The sequence below is a fragment of the Paramormyrops kingsleyae genome, chromosome 16 (genome assembly GCF_048594095.1).
Source record: "Paramormyrops kingsleyae isolate MSU_618 chromosome 16, PKINGS_0.4, whole genome shotgun sequence".
In the NCBI taxonomy this organism is placed as follows: domain Eukaryota; kingdom Metazoa; phylum Chordata; class Actinopteri; order Osteoglossiformes; family Mormyridae; genus Paramormyrops; species Paramormyrops kingsleyae.
This window is the reverse complement of record NC_132812.1, coordinates 9,365,862-9,385,284: the sequence shown is the minus strand read 5'-3', so window position 1 is coordinate 9,385,284 and position 19,423 is coordinate 9,365,862. Positions and strand designations below refer to the sequence as shown.

At 51.7% G+C, this 19,423-nt stretch overlaps 1 protein-coding gene across 4 annotated transcripts in view; it reads right to left on the bottom strand.

Annotated features, from left to right (window-relative positions):
• Nucleotides 1-1,747: 1,747 nt before the first annotated feature.
• gli2a (GLI family zinc finger 2a) overlaps nucleotides 1,748-19,423 on the bottom strand; it is a 67,951-nt gene continuing 50,275 nt past the window's right edge. For all 4 annotated transcript variants that reach the window (XM_023826933.2, XM_023826932.2, XM_023826935.2 and 1 more), the window contains 9 exons: nucleotides 14,286-14,487; nucleotides 13,940-14,129; nucleotides 13,494-13,604; nucleotides 12,131-12,271; nucleotides 9,091-9,240; nucleotides 8,160-8,324; nucleotides 6,790-7,071; nucleotides 5,495-5,828; nucleotides 1,748-5,218 (listed from right to left, as the gene is read on the bottom strand). In XM_023826933.2, the coding sequence (XP_023682701.2) occupies nucleotides 3,012-5,218; nucleotides 5,495-5,828; nucleotides 6,790-7,071; nucleotides 8,160-8,324; nucleotides 9,091-9,240; nucleotides 12,131-12,271; nucleotides 13,494-13,604; nucleotides 13,940-14,129; nucleotides 14,286-14,487 (3,782 nt within the window). In that variant the 3' untranslated portion in view covers nucleotides 1,748-3,011. The remainder of the gene's footprint in view (nucleotides 5,219-5,494; nucleotides 5,829-6,789; nucleotides 7,072-8,159; nucleotides 8,325-9,090; nucleotides 9,241-12,130; nucleotides 12,272-13,493; nucleotides 13,605-13,939; nucleotides 14,130-14,285; nucleotides 14,488-19,423) is intronic.

Genomic DNA, 19,423 nt, shown 5'->3' with positions numbered 1-19,423 from the left:
AAAGAGAGAAACATTTTATTTACTTTTGTATAACTCACTCAGCTAAATAGACCCTACTTTGGCCTGTGTTGGGACACTGGCAGACAGACACAGTGCCTGTTATGGGATATTGTGAGTTCTCCTACTGTATATGTAAACTCATTAGGCCAGTCTGACACACTCGGCATCCTTTAATTGGCTTATTGATTTTCACCGTAGTTCTGAGGTACACAGTGCTGGAGGGTTTCTGTTAGGGATTCAGTGTATTTCTTAGCGTTAGCATTGGGAGTGGAATTGCCGTTACGGTTCCAGTATGTTTGTTAGGCTGGTTGTTAGCATGCAACTTGACTTGCCTCCTATGTGCACTAGTGCCCTGATCATGTGACTAAATGAATCACTGGGTCCTTCTGGGAAGGAATTGTATTTTTGTTTTTGTAATGGTTTCCAATGTTTCCAGTGCATGAGTCACTGGGACAAATGGAAATCATTGCCTGGCACTTCTTTGCCTGCCAGCAGAACGCTGCCATGATACCACATCATGCTGGCACACTGCAAGTCTTTCAGGCCTTCGGGGAGCTGGGAAAAGGATGATGAACAAGATTATAAGGAAAAGCATCTTAACAAAAGTATTTTCTTACTGGGCCCCTGTGATGGATGCCCAAGGTGTAGCCCTGCCCTGCACCCTTCCATGCCCCCCTGTGGTCCTGTACCAGATAAGCAGTCAGAAGGTGGTTGGATGGATGGATGGATGGATGGATGTTGCATTTTTGGCCTGATGGGGACATCTGTCCGCATGTTTCTGAAAATTTCCAGTCTGAATCACAGCTGTATGACCATAGGGTAATTTTGTTATAATTATTTTTTTTTAATCTTTGCTGCCTTTAGCCATTTACATATCAAAATGCACTTTCCCATCCCATTAGTGCTGTCACCCAATTACAGGCCTTTCTGAAGTTGCTGATCTGCCCGCGTCTCCCTCAAACCTCTTGTTCTTCGCCCTGTGAGATTTCTCCTCCTCAGGCTGTTTTCCTCCTTCGTCTCACTGAGAGAATAAAGAATTCCAGTGGCAAAAGCAATCAGCAAATTCGGATCAAGCTGCCCCTCAGCTGAATTAGCTGTCAGAATAAAATCATTTGTTCCCCCCGCTTACACCCAGGCTCAGTCCTTGGACTCCAATCCCTTCAAGTGGTGTTTAATGTGGTTTCTACAACAATTTCCTCTGGGTCGATCTGCCATTGTTAATTTTGGACTACAAGCCAGCTAACTTTAGAAAGTGCTTAGTGTGTGCATTGAGTATTTTCACAGGATCCTTTTTCATTCGGTTTCAGAGCGAACTGGGAATGTGGCCCTAGCAGCACCACGGACAGGGAGGCAGAAGCGATTTCAAAGGCCCGCAGTTGCTTTGAAAAGCGCACGGCATCTTTTACATGTCTGGGGTGATTTGCCACAGAGGGAAAGGCATTGTTGGGACAGATAGCTTCAAAGAACAAAGTTTGGTTTTACATTATTTAATCAATCAGGACTAATTTTCTTCTAAGATTAAAAGAGGGCTTCAAGGAGCCTCCAGAATACTCCGTAGAGGACCTTAATTCTGAGCCGTGGTGATGATTAGAAGACTGCGTTATGGCAGAGCTGCTCTACAGCCTGCGGCTTTTGCGCGGCTGTCCACGAAGTGTGATATTTTGGTTTTCATGGTATTTTTGGGACGGATATGAATGAAGCTACTGTAAAAGGAAAGTAGACGTACTGCAGATTGACACGGCCCCCGGAGATTTATGCACATTCTTTTATTTACTCCGCGCACACAGAGACGAGTGTCCCGCCCCTGAAGCTCACTCCTCGGCATGATCTTCTCTGCTTCCTATGTGCTGGAGACGTCAGATGGCCATTTGTTTTCATGGATGCCGGAGGAGATTACCCTGTGATTCCAAAGAGCCTCCACATTCAACTACAGTAAAAAAAAACAGTCAAATTGTATTTTATAAAATGTACAAAAGCTATGTACAGGACCAGATCAATGAAATGTTACTGGATCGTAGAAAAGAAACTGTTATATTTCAATGACAAAGAGTCTGTGTTGCCACGGCACCCCGCGGTTCTACGACAACTGGACCGGTCCAGTTTCGTTAGGGCGGGATTCTGCTCTGCTACCTGAGTCCATCTCCCTACGAACGAATGATCTCTCAGTTATCCCAGAATGTGTGTCTCCCATTCGCACATTGCTCTGAGAGTCTCTTGAGGAGGTGGCATTTTCCAGTCGTGTCCAATCCGGCCAGAGTCTTGCCAACAGCATCAGGGCATGCGTCATGTCACAGTGTCATATGACAGCATGATGTGACTGTCCTGAAAGGACGGCAGTCTTCCAGAAAACACCAGGAGGACACAATGAGCGTTCCTTTGGAAAGTGGTGTTTCACGGCAGGTGACAAAACACCAACCCTCATATGAAAACATTATATGAAGTCAAAACACTGAAGCAATTAGCACAGTCAATAGCAAATACCATGTATATTCGTTTACAGCAACAATACAAAACATCTTCTCTAAATATCCATGTTTTTGTACATGACAGCACGTTACCTGTCGCTGTTACTTGTACATATTATCATTTCCCTATTCAGCACACCATAGCAAGGCACTTAAGAGACTGGGTTCTGTACGATGCCTCAAAACTGCAGTACCATCAAACAGCACTCTGGTTTGCCTCACATACATAGTCCAAGGTTCCTTGTAAAGGTAAAGTATGGCTTCTTAAGACAAATGCAGGCTGCCATCTTTAACAGAATACTTTACACAATAATACATGTTACAGGAAGCAAGGGGAGAAGGAAATGAGGTTTGGGGAAGTTCTCCTGAATTGTCCTCTGTTTGCAGGAAAGGCAAGAGCATCTTGAAAATGTACTTCTCCCTGTATACACCAATCAGTGTCAAAGGAAATGCCTCTAGTGAAGTCACTTCCTAAACAAGCAAGCAGGATGGGGGAAAACTAACAGTCTCACAGTTTCTCATTTGGTGGCTCTACACCACCTGCTCTTAAGACATCATGTTGAGGAATCTGTTCTCCTCAGCGAGAGCGGTCAGCATGGAGCTCATATCTCCAATGGCCATGTTGCTGACCCCTGCTGGTACAGAAGGTAATGTCACTGAATTGCGGGGGGTGGTGAGTCGGGAGGAATTCTGAGACAGACTCTGGAGAAGGCTGGGGCTGAGAGTGCCTGACATGAGACTGGAGTGATCCCCATCATCCAGCATAGAGTCAAAGTCAATCTGGGCATGGTCCACACCCTGAGTGGAATCCACCGTGCTGGAGACCTGGTTGGTCCCCGGGGAAGCCATGGTGACCATCGCACTTGCTGCGGGGGATGCCTGAGAGCCTAAGTCACCATTAGGCTCAAACATGTGGATCTGCCCCCTGTAGAACATGACATTCTCCCTGTTGCCACTGGCCAAGTTGTGGCCCACGCTGCTGGAGCTTGTGGGGCTGGTGTCAGAGGGGCTATAGCCAGAGCTGAAGGCCTGCTGGGGGAATACAGGCTGCTGTGCCAGGCTTGGCCCCGAGTGCTGCCTGCTCAGGGGTTTGGGTTCTGTGGGTGGCCTTGGCTGCATCAAGCCTTGACTGCCATTTTGGACGCACTGGTGGGAGGACGTTGTGTAGCTCTGCTGGCTGTAGTTTCCGTGATATGTGGTGTGAGCTTGACTGCTGCCCAGCTGCGTTCTCGATCTGTAGCTCTGGGCATCTTGAGTTTGCATGGCCATTCCTCGGCTATTAGGACTGCAGATGGTCCCGGCCACATTGTTGCAGGACGGCCGTTGGCTGGTGGCCCCATTTACACTATTAGCCAGGACGTCCTGCTCGTAGTCCTGAAGCAGGCTTAACGGATCGCCCGAGCTCATGGCCTGTGCCCGCTGCTGTTGGAGGCCATTAATCCTCTGGGATGTGGGGCCTGAGCCACGTTGAGTAAAACCCTGCTGTGCCGCTGGGCTCTGACCTATTTGCACCATTTGCTGGTTTCCACCAAGGTTCTGGTAGGGGCCAAAATTTTGTTTCTGCTGAACCAAGGCCAGATTCCCTCTTATAAGCTGCTGCTGCTGCTTGATTTGACCCCGCATGGCGTCAACGGTCCCCGAACTGACCTCGTTCCACTGGACAGGCATGTTGCTCTTGTTCAGGCCAGGGGAGTCAGGGAAGTGCTCTTGGGACCCGGGGCTCATCTGACTGGGGAGCTGCATCTGTCCTGCTGGGCTCATATTAGCATCGACAACAGCCATGCGCCGTTGGCCATAGAAAGGTTGCTGTTGCTGTGAGGTCCCGCTTCCCAGTAGGCTCTGAGCCTGGCTGGGGTACGCTGATGGAGCGGCAGACTGAGGGGGCTCGCCACCCTGGGATTGCAAGTACTGCACCATGTCATCCGGCAGCACCAGATCGTCTTCGGCACCCTGCAGGCCTACATCTGCGGTCTCCATCGCCACATTCTCAGAGATGCTGGGTGGCCGGCAAGCATAGGAGTAGCGGTGCAGGTTACCGTCAGAGCGGGTATAGTTCTGTAGGCTCAGACCACGGTGCTCCACCGAGGGTGCAAGCGGATTCATGCTACTGATGCTGTTGAATCGCTGCACCCGTGGTAGTGACAGTGGGTCTATGGCCGGACGACGGACAGGGTCACTGGCCCGGCGGGGGATATTTGCAGGGATCTCGTGGGGCATCATGCCTGGAGCAGAATAGCCAGACTCACTGCATCGCCTCAGCATGGCAGGGCTGTGGAATGGGCGAACGGCAGACTCATGGCCATCCCCGAAGAGTGCCATCCTGGTCTTAAGACGGTCCATATTGGGCAGAGGTGTGGGTGGGGCTCCCCCAGTGGCAGCAGCGTACTTGGCCTTGAGGCGGTAATGCTGAGCAGGAGTGAGGCTCAGCAAGCCAGACAGTCCTCCACACTGGCTGGCCTCGCTAGAGCGGCGGGATAGGTCGGCTGAGATGGGGTCGTAGGAGTCAGCAGAACTGACATTGTTGTGACGCCCTCCGAACTGTGAGGCTTCGCTGGAGCGGCGGCTGGAGTAGCATGGTGAGATGCCGGAGGACCTCCGGCTCAGGGTGTAGACTGAGCTGACGGTGCTGGTAGTGCTGTCCCGCCGTTGGTTCAACTGGTCCAGCACGGTCACCTCATTGTAGGGCAGCTCGCCAAGACGTGGGCCTGGGAACATGGCTGGACCACCGAGGCTCGAACTCTCCAGTAATGACCCTGCATCACACAGAGGCTCATGTCAAACTTGATATTCCACCAGTTATAATGTCATTGGCTTTGCAAGCAACTAGCTACTGGTCTGTCCAGGTTGTCCCCTATCTTACACCCTATGCAACCTGCAACAAGCTCCCGGCTGCTCCCCGTGACCTTGTATGATACTGATATGATATGAGTAGGGTTGGTTGGACAGATGTTTCTAATATTGTGAACCTGAGGTGCTTATTAAACTATGATATGGGAAGCAGTTTAGTTCTATGGACCTAAGGTGCTTACCAGAGACTGGTATGGGAGGCAGCTTGGTGTTTTGCACTTGAGGCGCTAGGCTGGGCCAGGAGCAGGAGTCCCTCACGGTCTTTAGCTTCTCTTTCTTGAGGTGTTCAAGCCTGTGGGTAGCACTCCCAGTCTTGCGCAGCTGGAGGCCGACTGCCGGGGCACCTGGGGAGACGGTGGAGTCCACGATGGGGGGCTCATCCAGCGTGCTCAGGTCTCCCAGGCTGCCCCCGCTGGGTACAGCTGTCTCTACTCCACTATCGTGGTGGGAGGCGCCACCAAGTGGCGACGGCTCACTGCAGCACGATGACTGGCCACCAGGGCTGGACTGATACATCTGGGTATGGGGGACAGACATGGAGGCAAGGGTGAACCGGTGAGGGCCAAAGCAGAAGGATGTGCAGGATCAGATGGGACAGGTTTAAGGAAACGGGTGAAAAGGATGAGCATGTGAAAATGGTGCTTATGGGAAAAGGTGACCACACCAGTGACTCAATTCATCATGCAGGGTCCATTTGATCACAGTTATTTATGTATAACCCTTATTACTCGTGTTTGGAGTTGCATTATGAAACATCTTTATCCGCTGAACAAGAACTGACCTGAGGCCATGCTCACCTTAGTAATGTCTGTCCGTAAGGGAAGTGTAAAGGGAGAGAAAAGAGACACATTCAAGCAGGAAAGCGAGTCAGAGGAGGAAGGATCACAGTTTAGGAAAAGTAACACGGCAGCATAAGTTTGAGCTTGACGGGGAGAGGTCCTCTGCCACCAGCTTACTGACGCATACGATACAGTCTGTGCCGACCTTTTGATGTTCATGGGCCGATGTTCATATGTTGTGTTTATATATCATTTATGTTTTGGAAATTAACCAACCCCTCCCCCAAACCCCCAGCATTCTGTGGCCCAGTGGAATACTGTTTAGACACCCCTGGTCTAGGGCACTTCAGTAAAATGAGAGGCACTAACTCAGAATAGCCCGGACAATTTCTGAGTGATGACAGTGCTTTGAACCCGAGGTGCTTACCGGACACTATTGTGGGAGCCAGCTTGGTTTTATGGACCCATGGTGCTTACCAGAGACTGGTATGGGAGGCAGCTTGGTTATACTGTCATTTAGATTAAGGATCTTTTATCTCATGTGGCAAAATACCATATTACAAGGAATTCAGCCTGAGAATCTGATAGTAAGATTTCCCCCTTCTCTTCACATTGATTTAAGCGGGAAGGTTATCCCAGTGCATTATGGGCAAGTTGAACGGTGTATGTGTGCAGGCATTCACCTGCTGGGATCTTACCACAGAGTTCTCTGTCTTTATCGGCTTGACCTGCAGGCAGTCCTCCATGCCTCTGGTGGTGCTGTTGCTTTCCAGCTTGTCTTCCAGGCCTCTTGCACTTTGCTTGGCACTGGCCTCATTCTCCCCATTCTCACGGGGGGGATGGGTGCGGGAGGGCAAATCGTTGCGCTGCTTCTTGGTGACATGTGCTTCGGGGCCATGGACGGTCTTCACGTGCTTCCTGAGAGAGCTGGGGTCCGTGTAGCGCTTGGTGCATCCGGGGATCTTACACACGTAAGGTTTCTATACAGACAGACATCCAGAGTGTTTACTATATTGGAAACACTCAGATGTTAGTATCTCTTTCATAATTGCTTGCAGTAATATGAGGAACCAGGCAGGGGCACCTGATGTCAGGCCATTACAGGGCACATGTACTCACACACACATACTCACACATACAAAATCACACACGCATATCACACACATACTCACATATACTCACACACACATACTCACATATGCATACTTGCACATACAAAATCACACACGCACACTCACACACAAATTCACCTATACTCACACACACATAGACATGCATAGACATGCATACTCTCCATACACATATTCACATATACTCACCCACGTACTCACATACATATCATCATCACATGCATACTCACATATGCATATTCATACACACTTATTCACACATTAAGGGCAATTTATGGAAATCAAGTTTTTGGTTTTCAGTTTTTGGATGCCAGGAGGAAATTGGACTATCTGGAGGAATCATAGGGAGACCATGGAAACTCCAGGGGTCAGGAACCGACCCCCAGCCCTGGAGTTGTGATGCAATAGCGCTGCCCACTACCAAACCCATGACTATGGATTAAACACCCCCCTTGATTGGCACAGCAGCTCTCCATGTGACCATAGTGTCCAATGAAGGATATGAATTATGCACGCAGATCGACAGTGGGATGATTAAGATCCCGGTAAGCGTTCATGGCGTGATTCATGTCCCACATGCTGTAATAAAGTTAGAGCTGTTGCTGCCGAACTTCCTGCGAGCTCAGTGATCCCAGTGCTCATTTAAATCTGCTGGTAGGTAGCGAGAAACCAGAGACGTTCTGGGTCTAATGATGCGCCGCTGACCCCCAGGTGGTGTTACACAGGAGGGACCCCCGCTGGTTCCTACTAATACAGTGCGGCACACCTTGTAGTGGTGTGCCGCACTAGCCCCCCCAGCGAGAATGCTGAAGGTGAACAGCAGGGAGCAGAAGCAGCTCGTGAGGTCAAACATGACACTGTGTTCACATTAGGCTGCACCATTGCTAACTAATTAGTGTAACGATAAAAATGTCCCTGATCCTACAGAACTGTCATACCTCATTTGAGTGGGTTCGGTTCTGGTGCTTGGCCCGGTCCGAGGCGTTGGAGAACGCCTTGTTGCAGCCTTCATGCTCACAGACGTAGGGCTTCTCACCGGTGTGGGACCTCAGGTGGGTCTTCAGGTTCTCCAGACGTGAGTAGGCCTTCGAGCAGCCCTCGAACTGCGGATGAGGTAGGCGGTAATGCAGTGAAGGAATGATGCAGTGATTTGGTGACGCAGTGATGGGGTGACAGGGTGACGTGGTGATTTGGTGACACAATGAATTGATGACACAGTAATCTGGTGATGCAGTGAAGCCATGACTCACTGACGGAGTGACGAAGTGATGAGATGATACAGTTCTAGTGTTTTCTCATGTCACTATCAGATGCTTTTATAGTGAGATGGCTAATTAGTGGCTATTGAAGTAGCCTGGAGTTAACTTCAGAATGCAGAGCCGCCCCTGAGACAAGGCGCCTTACATCAGCTCATATGTGTTAATAAGCAGCCAGATCTCTAACGCGCTGAGATCCTGGCCATTACCCTGGAGGCCATGCTGCTCTCACATCTGGTCATATGCTTAAAATGGAATCATAAACACAGGCATAAGAGGCCTAATGAATAAATAATTCTCAGAAAGAATCATTACGAAAGACTCTTTAAATGCACATGCCCTTGTGTTGGGTATGTCTAACTGAATACTGGTTTATGCAGTTATGTGCTTTTGATACTATCAGGCATGAACACGTATGCATCTGCATGCTGCCATGATTATATTTGTGCTTGTGTGTGTTATATATGTGTGTCTTTGCATGCATGTGAGCATTACATATATGCATCTACCTGGATCCGTGTTGCATATAGTGCCCGTGCCTGTGCACCCCCGCATGCAGCCTCACACCTGTGCTGGCCCTGACGCAGTCATATGTCCCCATACCCCCACTCACCGTGCACTTGTGTGGCTTCTCGCCCGTGTGCCTCCGCATGTGCACCACCAGCATGTACTGGGCCTTGAAGGGCTTCTGCTCCCGCGAACACTCCTCCCAGCGGCACACAAACTCCTTCTTTTCCCCATGGATGTGCTCGTTGTTGATGTGCTGCAAAGCAGGGGGGAGGAGACAAATTAGCTTAGCGCGTGCCGACAGGGGAGGGCTCAGCCGTGGGAGCGTCCAGACCCCGGTGAGACAGCCCCTACCCACCCCCGCCATCCCCGAGGGTGGTTTTGATAGGGCTAGCCGCCTTTAAGCTTTGATCAGGGCCGCTGTTTGACTCAGTGGGCAGACACCTGAGCTACGAGGGTGCCGTGCCGTTCCGGAGAGGCCCGGCTAATAGGGGCTTGTGAAAACAGCCTCCTAATTTAGGGAGTCCACAGAGAAGCCATTCATCTGAGGAGCGATGTCATCCATCAGGGCTGACGGTGCGTTTCCATTTGTCACGCTTAGAGAAAAGGGCGCCGCACTCGCTCGTTCTTCTGTCGGGGACCCCGCGTGTGGGGGGGGGGGGGGACACATACCATCTCCATTAGAGGGATTCGGCACCATGCACAAATCGAAATGATCGTCTGGGAAAATCCCGGGAACACAAATGGAACTTCTGTGGGTTTGGATTCACTCAATACAGGCGGGCGGATCAGCGCCGGTGATTCAGGGCCCTGGTGAACCTGCCCACGGAGCCACGGCTCACTGAGGGCGGTGTGGCATCTCCTGCCTCATTAGCGCCCCCTGCAGGAACATGCTGCGTGGAAAGGTGGTGAAACTACCCGTAAGCCCCACACTGAGACCCCATAACCCTGTGCCTGGAGATCCAGATGCGTGAGTGGCAGAGGCTCATGTTACACATGCTCCACACAGAGATACAGACGAACACGAGTATCGGACAGCAAGCATGATTACTATCATGTGTGCAGTGAGTGTATGGCGGGACTGAGCTCCATCCCTAAACAAGCCTGCAGCAGAGAGGCCGGCCCCTGAGCGTTTCTGTACCTCCGCCCAAGCCCGTGGCCCCCACCTCTGCACCACGCTTCACTGACAGACAGGAATGTCTGTGTAACCCTCAGCCCATGCTCCCAGTCGTTTGAGGAGGGGAGGGGTGGCCCACAGCAGCCCAGCGGCTAAGGTGACCCCATCGCTCAGGTGCTACATCAGAAGCGCACACAGACGTCCAGCAATGACTCTCAAATGCCCCATCACAACCTTACCCCCCCCCTCCCACTTTCTTGGCTCAGACACATTTTTGACATCTCATTGTACCTACACTATTACATCATCGGGGGACTGCATTCGGCATGTGGCTGGGACGCCCCCCCCCCGGCTGGCCGTCTCACTGTACCTACACTATTACACCATCGGGGGACTGCATTCGGCATGTGGCTGGGACGCCCCCCCCCCCGGCTTGCCGTCTCACTGTACCTACACTATTACACCATCGGGGGACTGCATTCGGCATGTGGCTGGGACGCCCCCCCCGGCTTGCCGTCTCACTGTACCTACACTATTACATCATCGGGGGACTGCATTCGGCATGTGGCTGGGACGCCCCCCCCCCGGCTGGCCGTCTCACTGTACCTACACTATTACACCATCGGGGGACTGCATTCGGCATGTGGCTGGGACGCCCCCCCCCCTGTCTTGCCGTCTCACTGTACCTACACTATTACACCATCGGGGGACTACATTCGGCATGTGGCTGGGACGCCCCCCCCCTGTCTTGCCGTCTCACTGTACCTACACTATTACATCATCGGGGGACTGCATTCGGCATGTGGCTGGGACGCCCCCCCCCCGGCTTGCCATCTCACTGTACCTACACTGTTATACCATCGGGGGACTGCATTCGGCATGTGGCTGGGACGCCCCCCCCCCCGGCTTGCCGTCTCACTGTACCTACACTATTACACCATCGGGGGACTGCATTCGGCATGTGGTTGGGACGCCCCCCCCCGGCTTGCCGTCTCACTGTACCTACACTATTACACCATCGGGGGACTGCATTCGGCATGTGGCTGGGACGCCCCCCGAGGCTTCTGTTCATGCTGGGGGTCTCCTGTTGAAAATGACTACTAATAGTAGAAGAGTAAGAGGACTTGAGTGTGTGGTGTTTAAGACGGCAAACAATCAGCTTCAGATGAGGACACGCTGTCTGTAATCACTTCTCTGTTGCTCCCAAGCAGACACATGACAGGACTGCGTCCTCTCAGCCCGCTGCGGGTTACTGTCATCGCAGGCCTGGCTCACACTCCAACCGAGCCCAGTACTTTGATCTTTAAGTGCTGCATGAACAGGGGAGTTAGAAGAGGTGGGTGCAGCCAGGGGTGAGACCAGCCTGGGCCTGCCTGGAATCAGTGGTATGGGGGTAAAATGGCGCCACCCACCAATGTGCTGACCTCAGCAGCAGAATGTGGGAGGATCGAGTGCTGACCCTGAGGAAAAGTCGCAGTGCGGCCCCACACTGTGACGCATGACCCAGCCCATAGGCTCTGCAGGGTGGGGCGGGGAAGGCTTTAGTGCTAATCGTATCGCTCTTCAGCTTAAAACGAGGAGCTGGGAATTTGGAGATCCCAGTGTGATGACATATTCGATCTGAGCCCCAGGGGTCAAAGGTCAGGTTTCTTGTAACAGTGGAGGTCAGGGGCCTTCTGATACAGCTGCACTTCCAGACCATTTCTAGAACATTCTCACTAATCCAAACTCAGTCATGGGACAGTGACACTTACTTGCTATTCAGAAAAATGGTTTTAATTAAGCAATGGCATGGATGAATCCCTTGAAGTTGTGATTGGCTGTTTCTTAAAATAACATGTCTTAAAATAAAAGGGAAAAAAGACTTCTGTGCCACAGAGCATCATGTCTTCTGATGTGTCCCCTAGCTATCCCATGATGCAATGTTCCCCCCAGCTGTCCCACAATGCAATGTGCAGCAGTGGCGGCAGGCCACAGGAGGTGTCTGGACAGTGTGTGTATGCGTGTGTGTGCCAGGCTGTTCACTTACGTGCACCAGCTGCTCCTGGGTATCGTACTCCTTGGCGCAGCTCTCCCAGCGGCAGTGTGTCTCGTACACAGCCTCTGGCTCCTGCCTGCACTCGTCCTTGTCCAGGTCTTCCTTGAGGTCCAGAAGCCCGCCCAGGTGGTCCTGTCACAAGGATGTCACGGTCAGACCTGTTCCATTCACAGTCTCGAGGACATCTCTCTGCCTGAGCCTGCGTCTGGGACGCCCCAGGATACGTGTATTTGGGTAGCTGCTCCCTGCCCCCACGTGTGGGTGGATAGCCCTCCAGCAGCACGAGCCAAGATGGCTGCACTCTAAAACTTAAAAGGCCCAAAACTCTCTAATGTGGGACGTGGGAAAAAAAAATGTTTTCTTTTATCAGTGATTTCAAACACCGCCACCCCCCCCAAATCACCCCACCGCGCATGCAGTTTTGTTCTAGGCCTGTGATTAAGGGGCATTAATTTAAATTGTGTTAGATGGTCTCCATGTGACAGTTAATGGCATTCCTCAGAAACAGAAAAACCTCGATAAGAGCCCGACTCCAGGGGCCTGTAAACGTGCCCCCCCAGATGGCAGCGGCGTGTTGAAGCTCCACCTCCCCCCCCCCCCCCACACACACAGATAGCCCCCCTCTCCATTCCCCAGCCTGCCCCTGGCCTGCTGACGACAGCATCTTCATCTCCGCCCCTGAACGCTGTCTTCATCAATTCTGCAGGCCCCAGGACGATGGAGGCGCCGCCAGACCCATGCATCACGGTCGAGGCTGCCTCCGGTACGGCTGCTGGGAGGGGGGTGCGCCTCAAGGAGCCCCCTTCGGCTGACAGTAACAGACAGCCAATATTTCACTAAAACAAAGTGCAGCAGCATGGTTTGGCGTGGCCGAGAGGAGGAAGGGGGAAAGCGCGTGAATGGACGTAAAGTTCTCGTGGTGCTCAGAGAGCGGAGCCGGGGGATTGGCCGCTCCTCTGGGCCCGCTGATGCACCATTGGTCCGAACACAGTTTTTCAGGGAAAAATGACTCCTGAGGGTAATGGAACGCCGTAGCGTGCAGACAAAAAGGTGCCAGAGATGCGATTTTACTCCTAGAGAGTTCAGGGCAAAGTAAAAAAAAAAAAAAACTTGCACAGCAGAGAGAGACACAGGCTGGGGAAAAGAGTGGGACTTCACAGGGAGAACAGGGAATTTTTGGTTTGGGGCCAAGATGGAGCATGGAGGATGGATCAAACCTCCAGCACAAAGGGCAGCTTCTCCAGCTTCCCATGAATAAGTCACGTACACATGAAGCCATGCATTCTCATAAACTGCGATTCACCACAGGAACCACTGAAAGCCAGTGGGCACATCAAGAAGCCTGGGCCTTTACCTGAGAGCAGGGGGAGGCTGGTCGAGGGCCCTCTGCCTCTGTTTTGACCTTTGACCTTTTTGTAATCATGGGGTTGACGGTGCTGCTGACCGCAGAATCGCTGCTGGCGTTCTGAGAGGAGGTACCATAGAGTTAGGGTTTAGGGTTAAGGTTTGGCGTTTAGAGATAGGGTTTGGTACATGGCACACAAGTTCAAAACATTAAAACATTTACATAACAGCTTCCAACTGGGGCTTCTACTGGAACAAGTGATTATGATAAAAATCAGAATCAGTCCAGTAGATGGACTGCTGGGTAACAAATACCTTCTCTGTTGTGAAAGTCAACATTGAATTGTTGTGGATCCAAACAGGATTTAGCAGCTAACCGTAAGACGATTTTTATGCTTGCTCTTAGCTATGCCATCCTGGTGCTGGTCCTCTCCCACAATCCCCGACAGGGCTCACCTTACTGGACTCTGTGCTGTGGATGGCAGGGGGAAGGGTGGAGAGGCCCAGAGGATGCTGCCGGGCCGAGAGGGTGGGGGCGGGCTGGACGAGGGGCGGCGTGTGGCCAAAGGCGCTGAGTCCCCGCTGCTGTGAGAGGATTTGCTGGTAGGCGACGGGGTTGATGGGGTGGGGGAAGGGGAATGAGGGACTGCGGCAAAAGAAGGAACAACATGGGGAGACGTGTCACTGGACTGTGTCCTTCCAGGCAAGCACCATGTGACATCGGTCATCTGGGCTGAGACAAGTGGAGGGATGTGCGCTCAAGTCTGATTGGTGCATCCTTTTAGCCACACCCCCTGCATACCTGATGGCCCCCACAGACAGGTGTCCATAGGAGCTGCTGGCTGCCGAGCTGCTCCGGGAGTTATTGATGTAGGCCACCAGCGAGTTGGGTGACGTGCGAATCATGGTCTGCAGGTCGATGCTGGTGTCTGACAGGGGTGAGATGGACAGGGCACGCTTGCGGCTCAGCCGGGGAGTCAGCCGGGGGCTGGGGAACCGGGACACTATGGGGGGGGAGGAGAGAGGCTTTAACACCCAGTACAGACATTACAGACATCATGTCTATTTACCATCGACTTCAATTCCTAGAAAGAGAAAGGTTTGTTTATACAATTACAGGCTGGTTAACTGGTTGCACATATTCGGTACCTTGTTAAGCAGCTTGACTGGAAGGTGTGACCGCCGCCCTAAAGGGACAGTGACCCACTGCACTGCTGGGATTATCAATGCAGCCAGGTAACGGCGGAAAGCTCCAGGGGCAAAACACACTGTCACTTTCCTCCCTGGCCAGTGGCCATTTATTTCTGGAGCCTCGTGAGAACAGAGTGATGGATGCGGCCCATGACATCCCTCGGCCAGCCGTGGCCCCCCTGGCAGCAAAGCATGGGGCCACTGGTACCGCAAACGGATTCACCATTAATGCGGTAAACATTCTGCATGGGGGTCTGACGGACATTCCACCCACCAGAGCACCCATGTGTGCAGCTGTAGGTCCTGTGTGTGAAAAATATCACTGTGCAAACAGTAGAAAGGTGAGGGGTCCCTGGGACCTGTGACGGCAGGAGGGGAAGGCTGGCAGACCACAGACGAGGTGGTCATATGTCTGTCAACGTCTCCCGCTGACGTCTACCTCCTGCTCGGGTTTTTCGGCTGCTGATAAGCGGGATTCACGGGCCTCGTACTGCACAGATAGATCTGGTACCACAACTAAAATGAAAGTCAAATCCATTTTAAGTGGCAGGAGCTGGGGCACGGTTCTGGCTTCTCGTCCACAGGGTTAGCTTGAAGACGGCGCAGTGAGCAGACGGACACCCATGTGTCTGCTGAGAGGGGTCAGTCCAGCCATGCTGGAGTGGTTTAAGTCATTCCAGCACCACCTCACTGCACAATCGCACACTTTCATCTCCGGCTGCCATGGTCACATTCAGGCCTTCCAGTGGGTAATTAATCATTCCTGATAATTTACACTAATTACTGTGATAAGAATCTCACTGCAGTGGTTACAAGGCAGCATGTTAAATGGAGGCAATTTGCCGAATTGATCTGAATGAATGAAGAACAGAAAAGGTCCAGTTGTGCTGTTTTTAAATAATATTTTGATAAGTAAACAATGAGAATAGCTGCTTTTTAATGATATTCAGTCGCCCCCTGCTTTCCAGTGAAATTTGTAGGCTGGAGACTGAACCAGTGTTTTTGGCTTAAAGCTGTGTAATGTGTCTGTTTATTCCGATTAGTGGGCTGCCTCTCTGAGCGTTACAGCTAGAGCAGGGCTGGGAGCCCCTGGCAAGGTCTGATCGCCATGAGGACCACTGTCAGGCTTCATGTGTGTAAAGCATGAGCCAATGTGCCCCTGCTACTTCAGGTTCAACAGGTGCTCCGTGTTAGCAAGGGATGTGGAGGAGGGCCAGGGGCAGGGGGCAAAGGGCCAGGGGCAGGGGGCAAAGGGCCAGGGGCAGGGGGCAAAGGGCCAGGGGCAGGGTATAACCAGAAGCCCTTAAATAGGCCTTGCACATGTCCTGCCTGCAGAGGCAGCTTTAGAGAGGCTGGGGGCTGTTTTGCTCGTCCGTCTACCCCCAGCTCATGCCCTGCTGTGTTTTCAGCTTCCCTCTGTTAAAAATACCGGGAATGCGAGATAGGGATCTTATCGGGGCTCACGCCGCCGCCTCCATATGCGAGTGCCGGCAATTTTGGCAAATTATGGGTTCAGCTGTGGGTGAAGAGCACAGAATAAAGTGAGCGGTAACATTCCACAGCCAAATGCACAGGTCCACAGCGTGGCGTCGGGGCGGGCAGGAGGCCTGACTGACAAGCAGAGCGTGGCCCGGCAGAGTAGGCCACGTCCGTGCCGGGTTTGGCTGGGATCCGCGCGGCGGGCCCCTTATCCATCACCGCCGGCTCACCTTCGGGGAGTCGTGTTTATTAGCGTGCCGCTTCCTGTGATGAATGAGGAAAAGAAGCGAAGGCGGCCGTACCGCGATTGCCTGGCCCCTTGCTCTCCCCCCCTCCCGCCTGGTGATTAATGCTCAGCTATTGCCACCCCCCCCCCGCCCCCCATAGCCACCCCCATCTTGCTCCACACACACACACACACACACACACACATGCAGGCTTCAGCTTTGGTGATGAGCCTTCCTGGGCGGGCCTGACGCAGACTCCTGGAGGACCACTAACCACACAGTCCATGTATTCATGTCTTTGTGGGGACTCTTCATTCACTTCTATGGGCAAAGCAGTGATACCCCTAACCCTACCAAGCCCTAACCTGAACCGCAAGTAACCAAACAAAATGCAAGACTTTTGGCATTTTTGGTTTTTTGGTTGCCTTCACGGATATTTATTAAATTGAGGTTATCCTTGTGAAGACTCAAAAATGTCCCCCCATGTTAAAAAGGTACAAGTTTTTATCACATTGTGGGGAAATTTGGTCTCCACAATGTATTCCTTACAAAAACACTACATCTAACAGACAACTAATAGACCACTAATAGACCACTATCTCCAATGGGCCGCTACCTCTAAAGATTTTTTTCACTGCAACAGGTACTGAACTTCTGGTACTAAATAATTGTTACTGCCCTTTTCCATTGACTTCCGTTCCAGTACCAGTACTGAAATATCAAACCAGCTGAGGTACGTGTTCAGCGCTTTGGTACTTTGGGGATGGACATGCAAATGCATTTATTGTTATTACTGATTATGCAAATAACCTGCCTCGAGAATACAAAAATAAAACTGCCATCTTGAAAAAGCAGAATTATAAAGTGAGAAAATAAATAATAAACAAAGTAAGAAAAATAAGTAATAATAACAGATGTAAGGACAAATGAAGAGACCCAAGATATAATCGTGATTGGGCCAGAAGAACAGATTCAATGAGTTCTGGGTGGCATGATAAGAAATAAAAAAGCATTTGGTAACGCTTTACATTAACTGCACCTTCATGATGCATTCATATAACATTCAAAAGCAGCATACACACATACCATGTGACCCAAACATGTTTATTAGCTTTAATATACATTAACGACAAACATTACACGATTATAAGAAACATTATCGAATGATGTTGTTATTAATGTATATTTAAGTGTGATACGCATAACAATGCAGTGCTGGCCACTGATTATACCATTCTGTGCCACTACTAGTTTTTCATGCCAGTGTATAAAACTGTTGACTTTAGTACTGTTTTGCAGTACCAGAAGTTTGGTGTCTGGTGCAGTGGGGTGCAGCCCACTAATAGACCATGTCATCCAATGGGCCACTACCTCAAACAGACTGCTAGCTCTAACACACCACTAACAGACCACTACCTCCAACAGACTGCTCCTTCTAACAGACCACTAATTGAGTACTACTTCGAACAGATCTCTACCTCTAACAGACCACTAATAGATCACTACCTGCAACGGACCTCTGCCTCTAACAGACTGCACATGGTCAGCATTCTGTTCCTAACATGGTGTCACTCCTTGTTCCCAAACTGTCTGCTCAAGCCTGCTCCTGGACTGCAGGTATTTTCTCTGGCTGAGGCTACTCTCCAGACACCCTGGAACTCCAGTCCCAAATTATTCCAGTATTTTCCTTCAGGAGAGTTGTACCCCCTGCCCCATCAAGTTTGTCCCTCTGAGCTGCCTAATGAGAGACAAGGTGTCCTTCTATTTGCTTGACCCAGAGAGCGGGTGGGGGGCTTACGAGTAGCGTCTTGGCTGCACATTACCATAGTCTGGGTCCTGCCGAGTGTTTACCAAGCTCAGGGCTGCCCAGGGAATTCGGCTGCGGTTTGCAACGGCCTCATTTATTTATTTATGCGTGCATCCATGCAGGCAGCTGAGGAGCGGCCCCTGAAAGGAGCACTCTCTGCTTTTATTGAAAGGCACCCAGTGAAGCATCTTGGGGAAGCTGCACAGGTGACGGATTAATCCCTCACGCCCAGGAGCCACTCTCGGGACGCCCTGGTCCACATGCTGCGATGTCTGGGAACACGACAGCTCACGCCAACCTGGGCTGACATGCTGTTGGCGAGGCACCCAGTATGACAGCAGACCCGATGTAGCCCTATGCAGGCCTGTGCCCCTGGGCTCCCTCCCGCTGGAGGACCAACTCTGCCTCGGTCGGCTTCCCACGGCTTTTCGCTGCAAAGATCCTGTTCAACCATCCACTGTGGACATCATGGAAATCCTCAGCAAAGCGTTGGCGCACCGCATATTATAAATTTTATGCATATCCATACTCTGGAAGAAACTCACCTAATAAGGTTTTTCTGTTCAGAACAGGGGACGCTATTCACGGCTGAGCCAAATTTTCCCTGAGCCATGTCCCGTAACCGGTAAGCGAAAGGAAACACCTGAGTGCACGCGGGCGTGGGCCTGCGGTGGGTCCGCAGAATTTATTAGCGTATAAATTGGTTTTAAATATGCATATAAATTTATCAGGGGCCCGTCTCGGAGTGAGGGAGACCGTGCTGAATATCCATCCAGCGGGCAGATAAATGCAGCCCTTCATTGGAGAGCCTCTCCCAGCCAGCAGTCTGCCTCAATGGTGGTTCTGTGTCCGGCCAGGACCCAGAGGCCTGCTCTCCCAGTGCCAGGCAGGATCAAGCTCACTGAGAAGGAAAGCTAAACATGGCCCCGGTGAGGCGAGGCAAGGTGAGGGCTGCGCACTGCGGCTCTGTGGGTGTTTGGGTAAACAGAGCAGGGGGTCGGCTTGTGCAAACGGCCGCGGTGCCTGAGGGGGGTTGCGGTCCGCCCCTATCGGTTACCCGCCACCACGCCCCCAACGTGGCTCGCAGTTTAAGTCGTGCGTCCATGTGTCTGAAGTGCCAGTGGGAACGTGGGGGCAGTTTAGGTGACGGCAGCTCCCTGGCATGGGGTACGGGGCACGGGCATAAAAGAGTCAACCAATCAGATGTTTGATTATCTGGCAACATTATTCATTTGA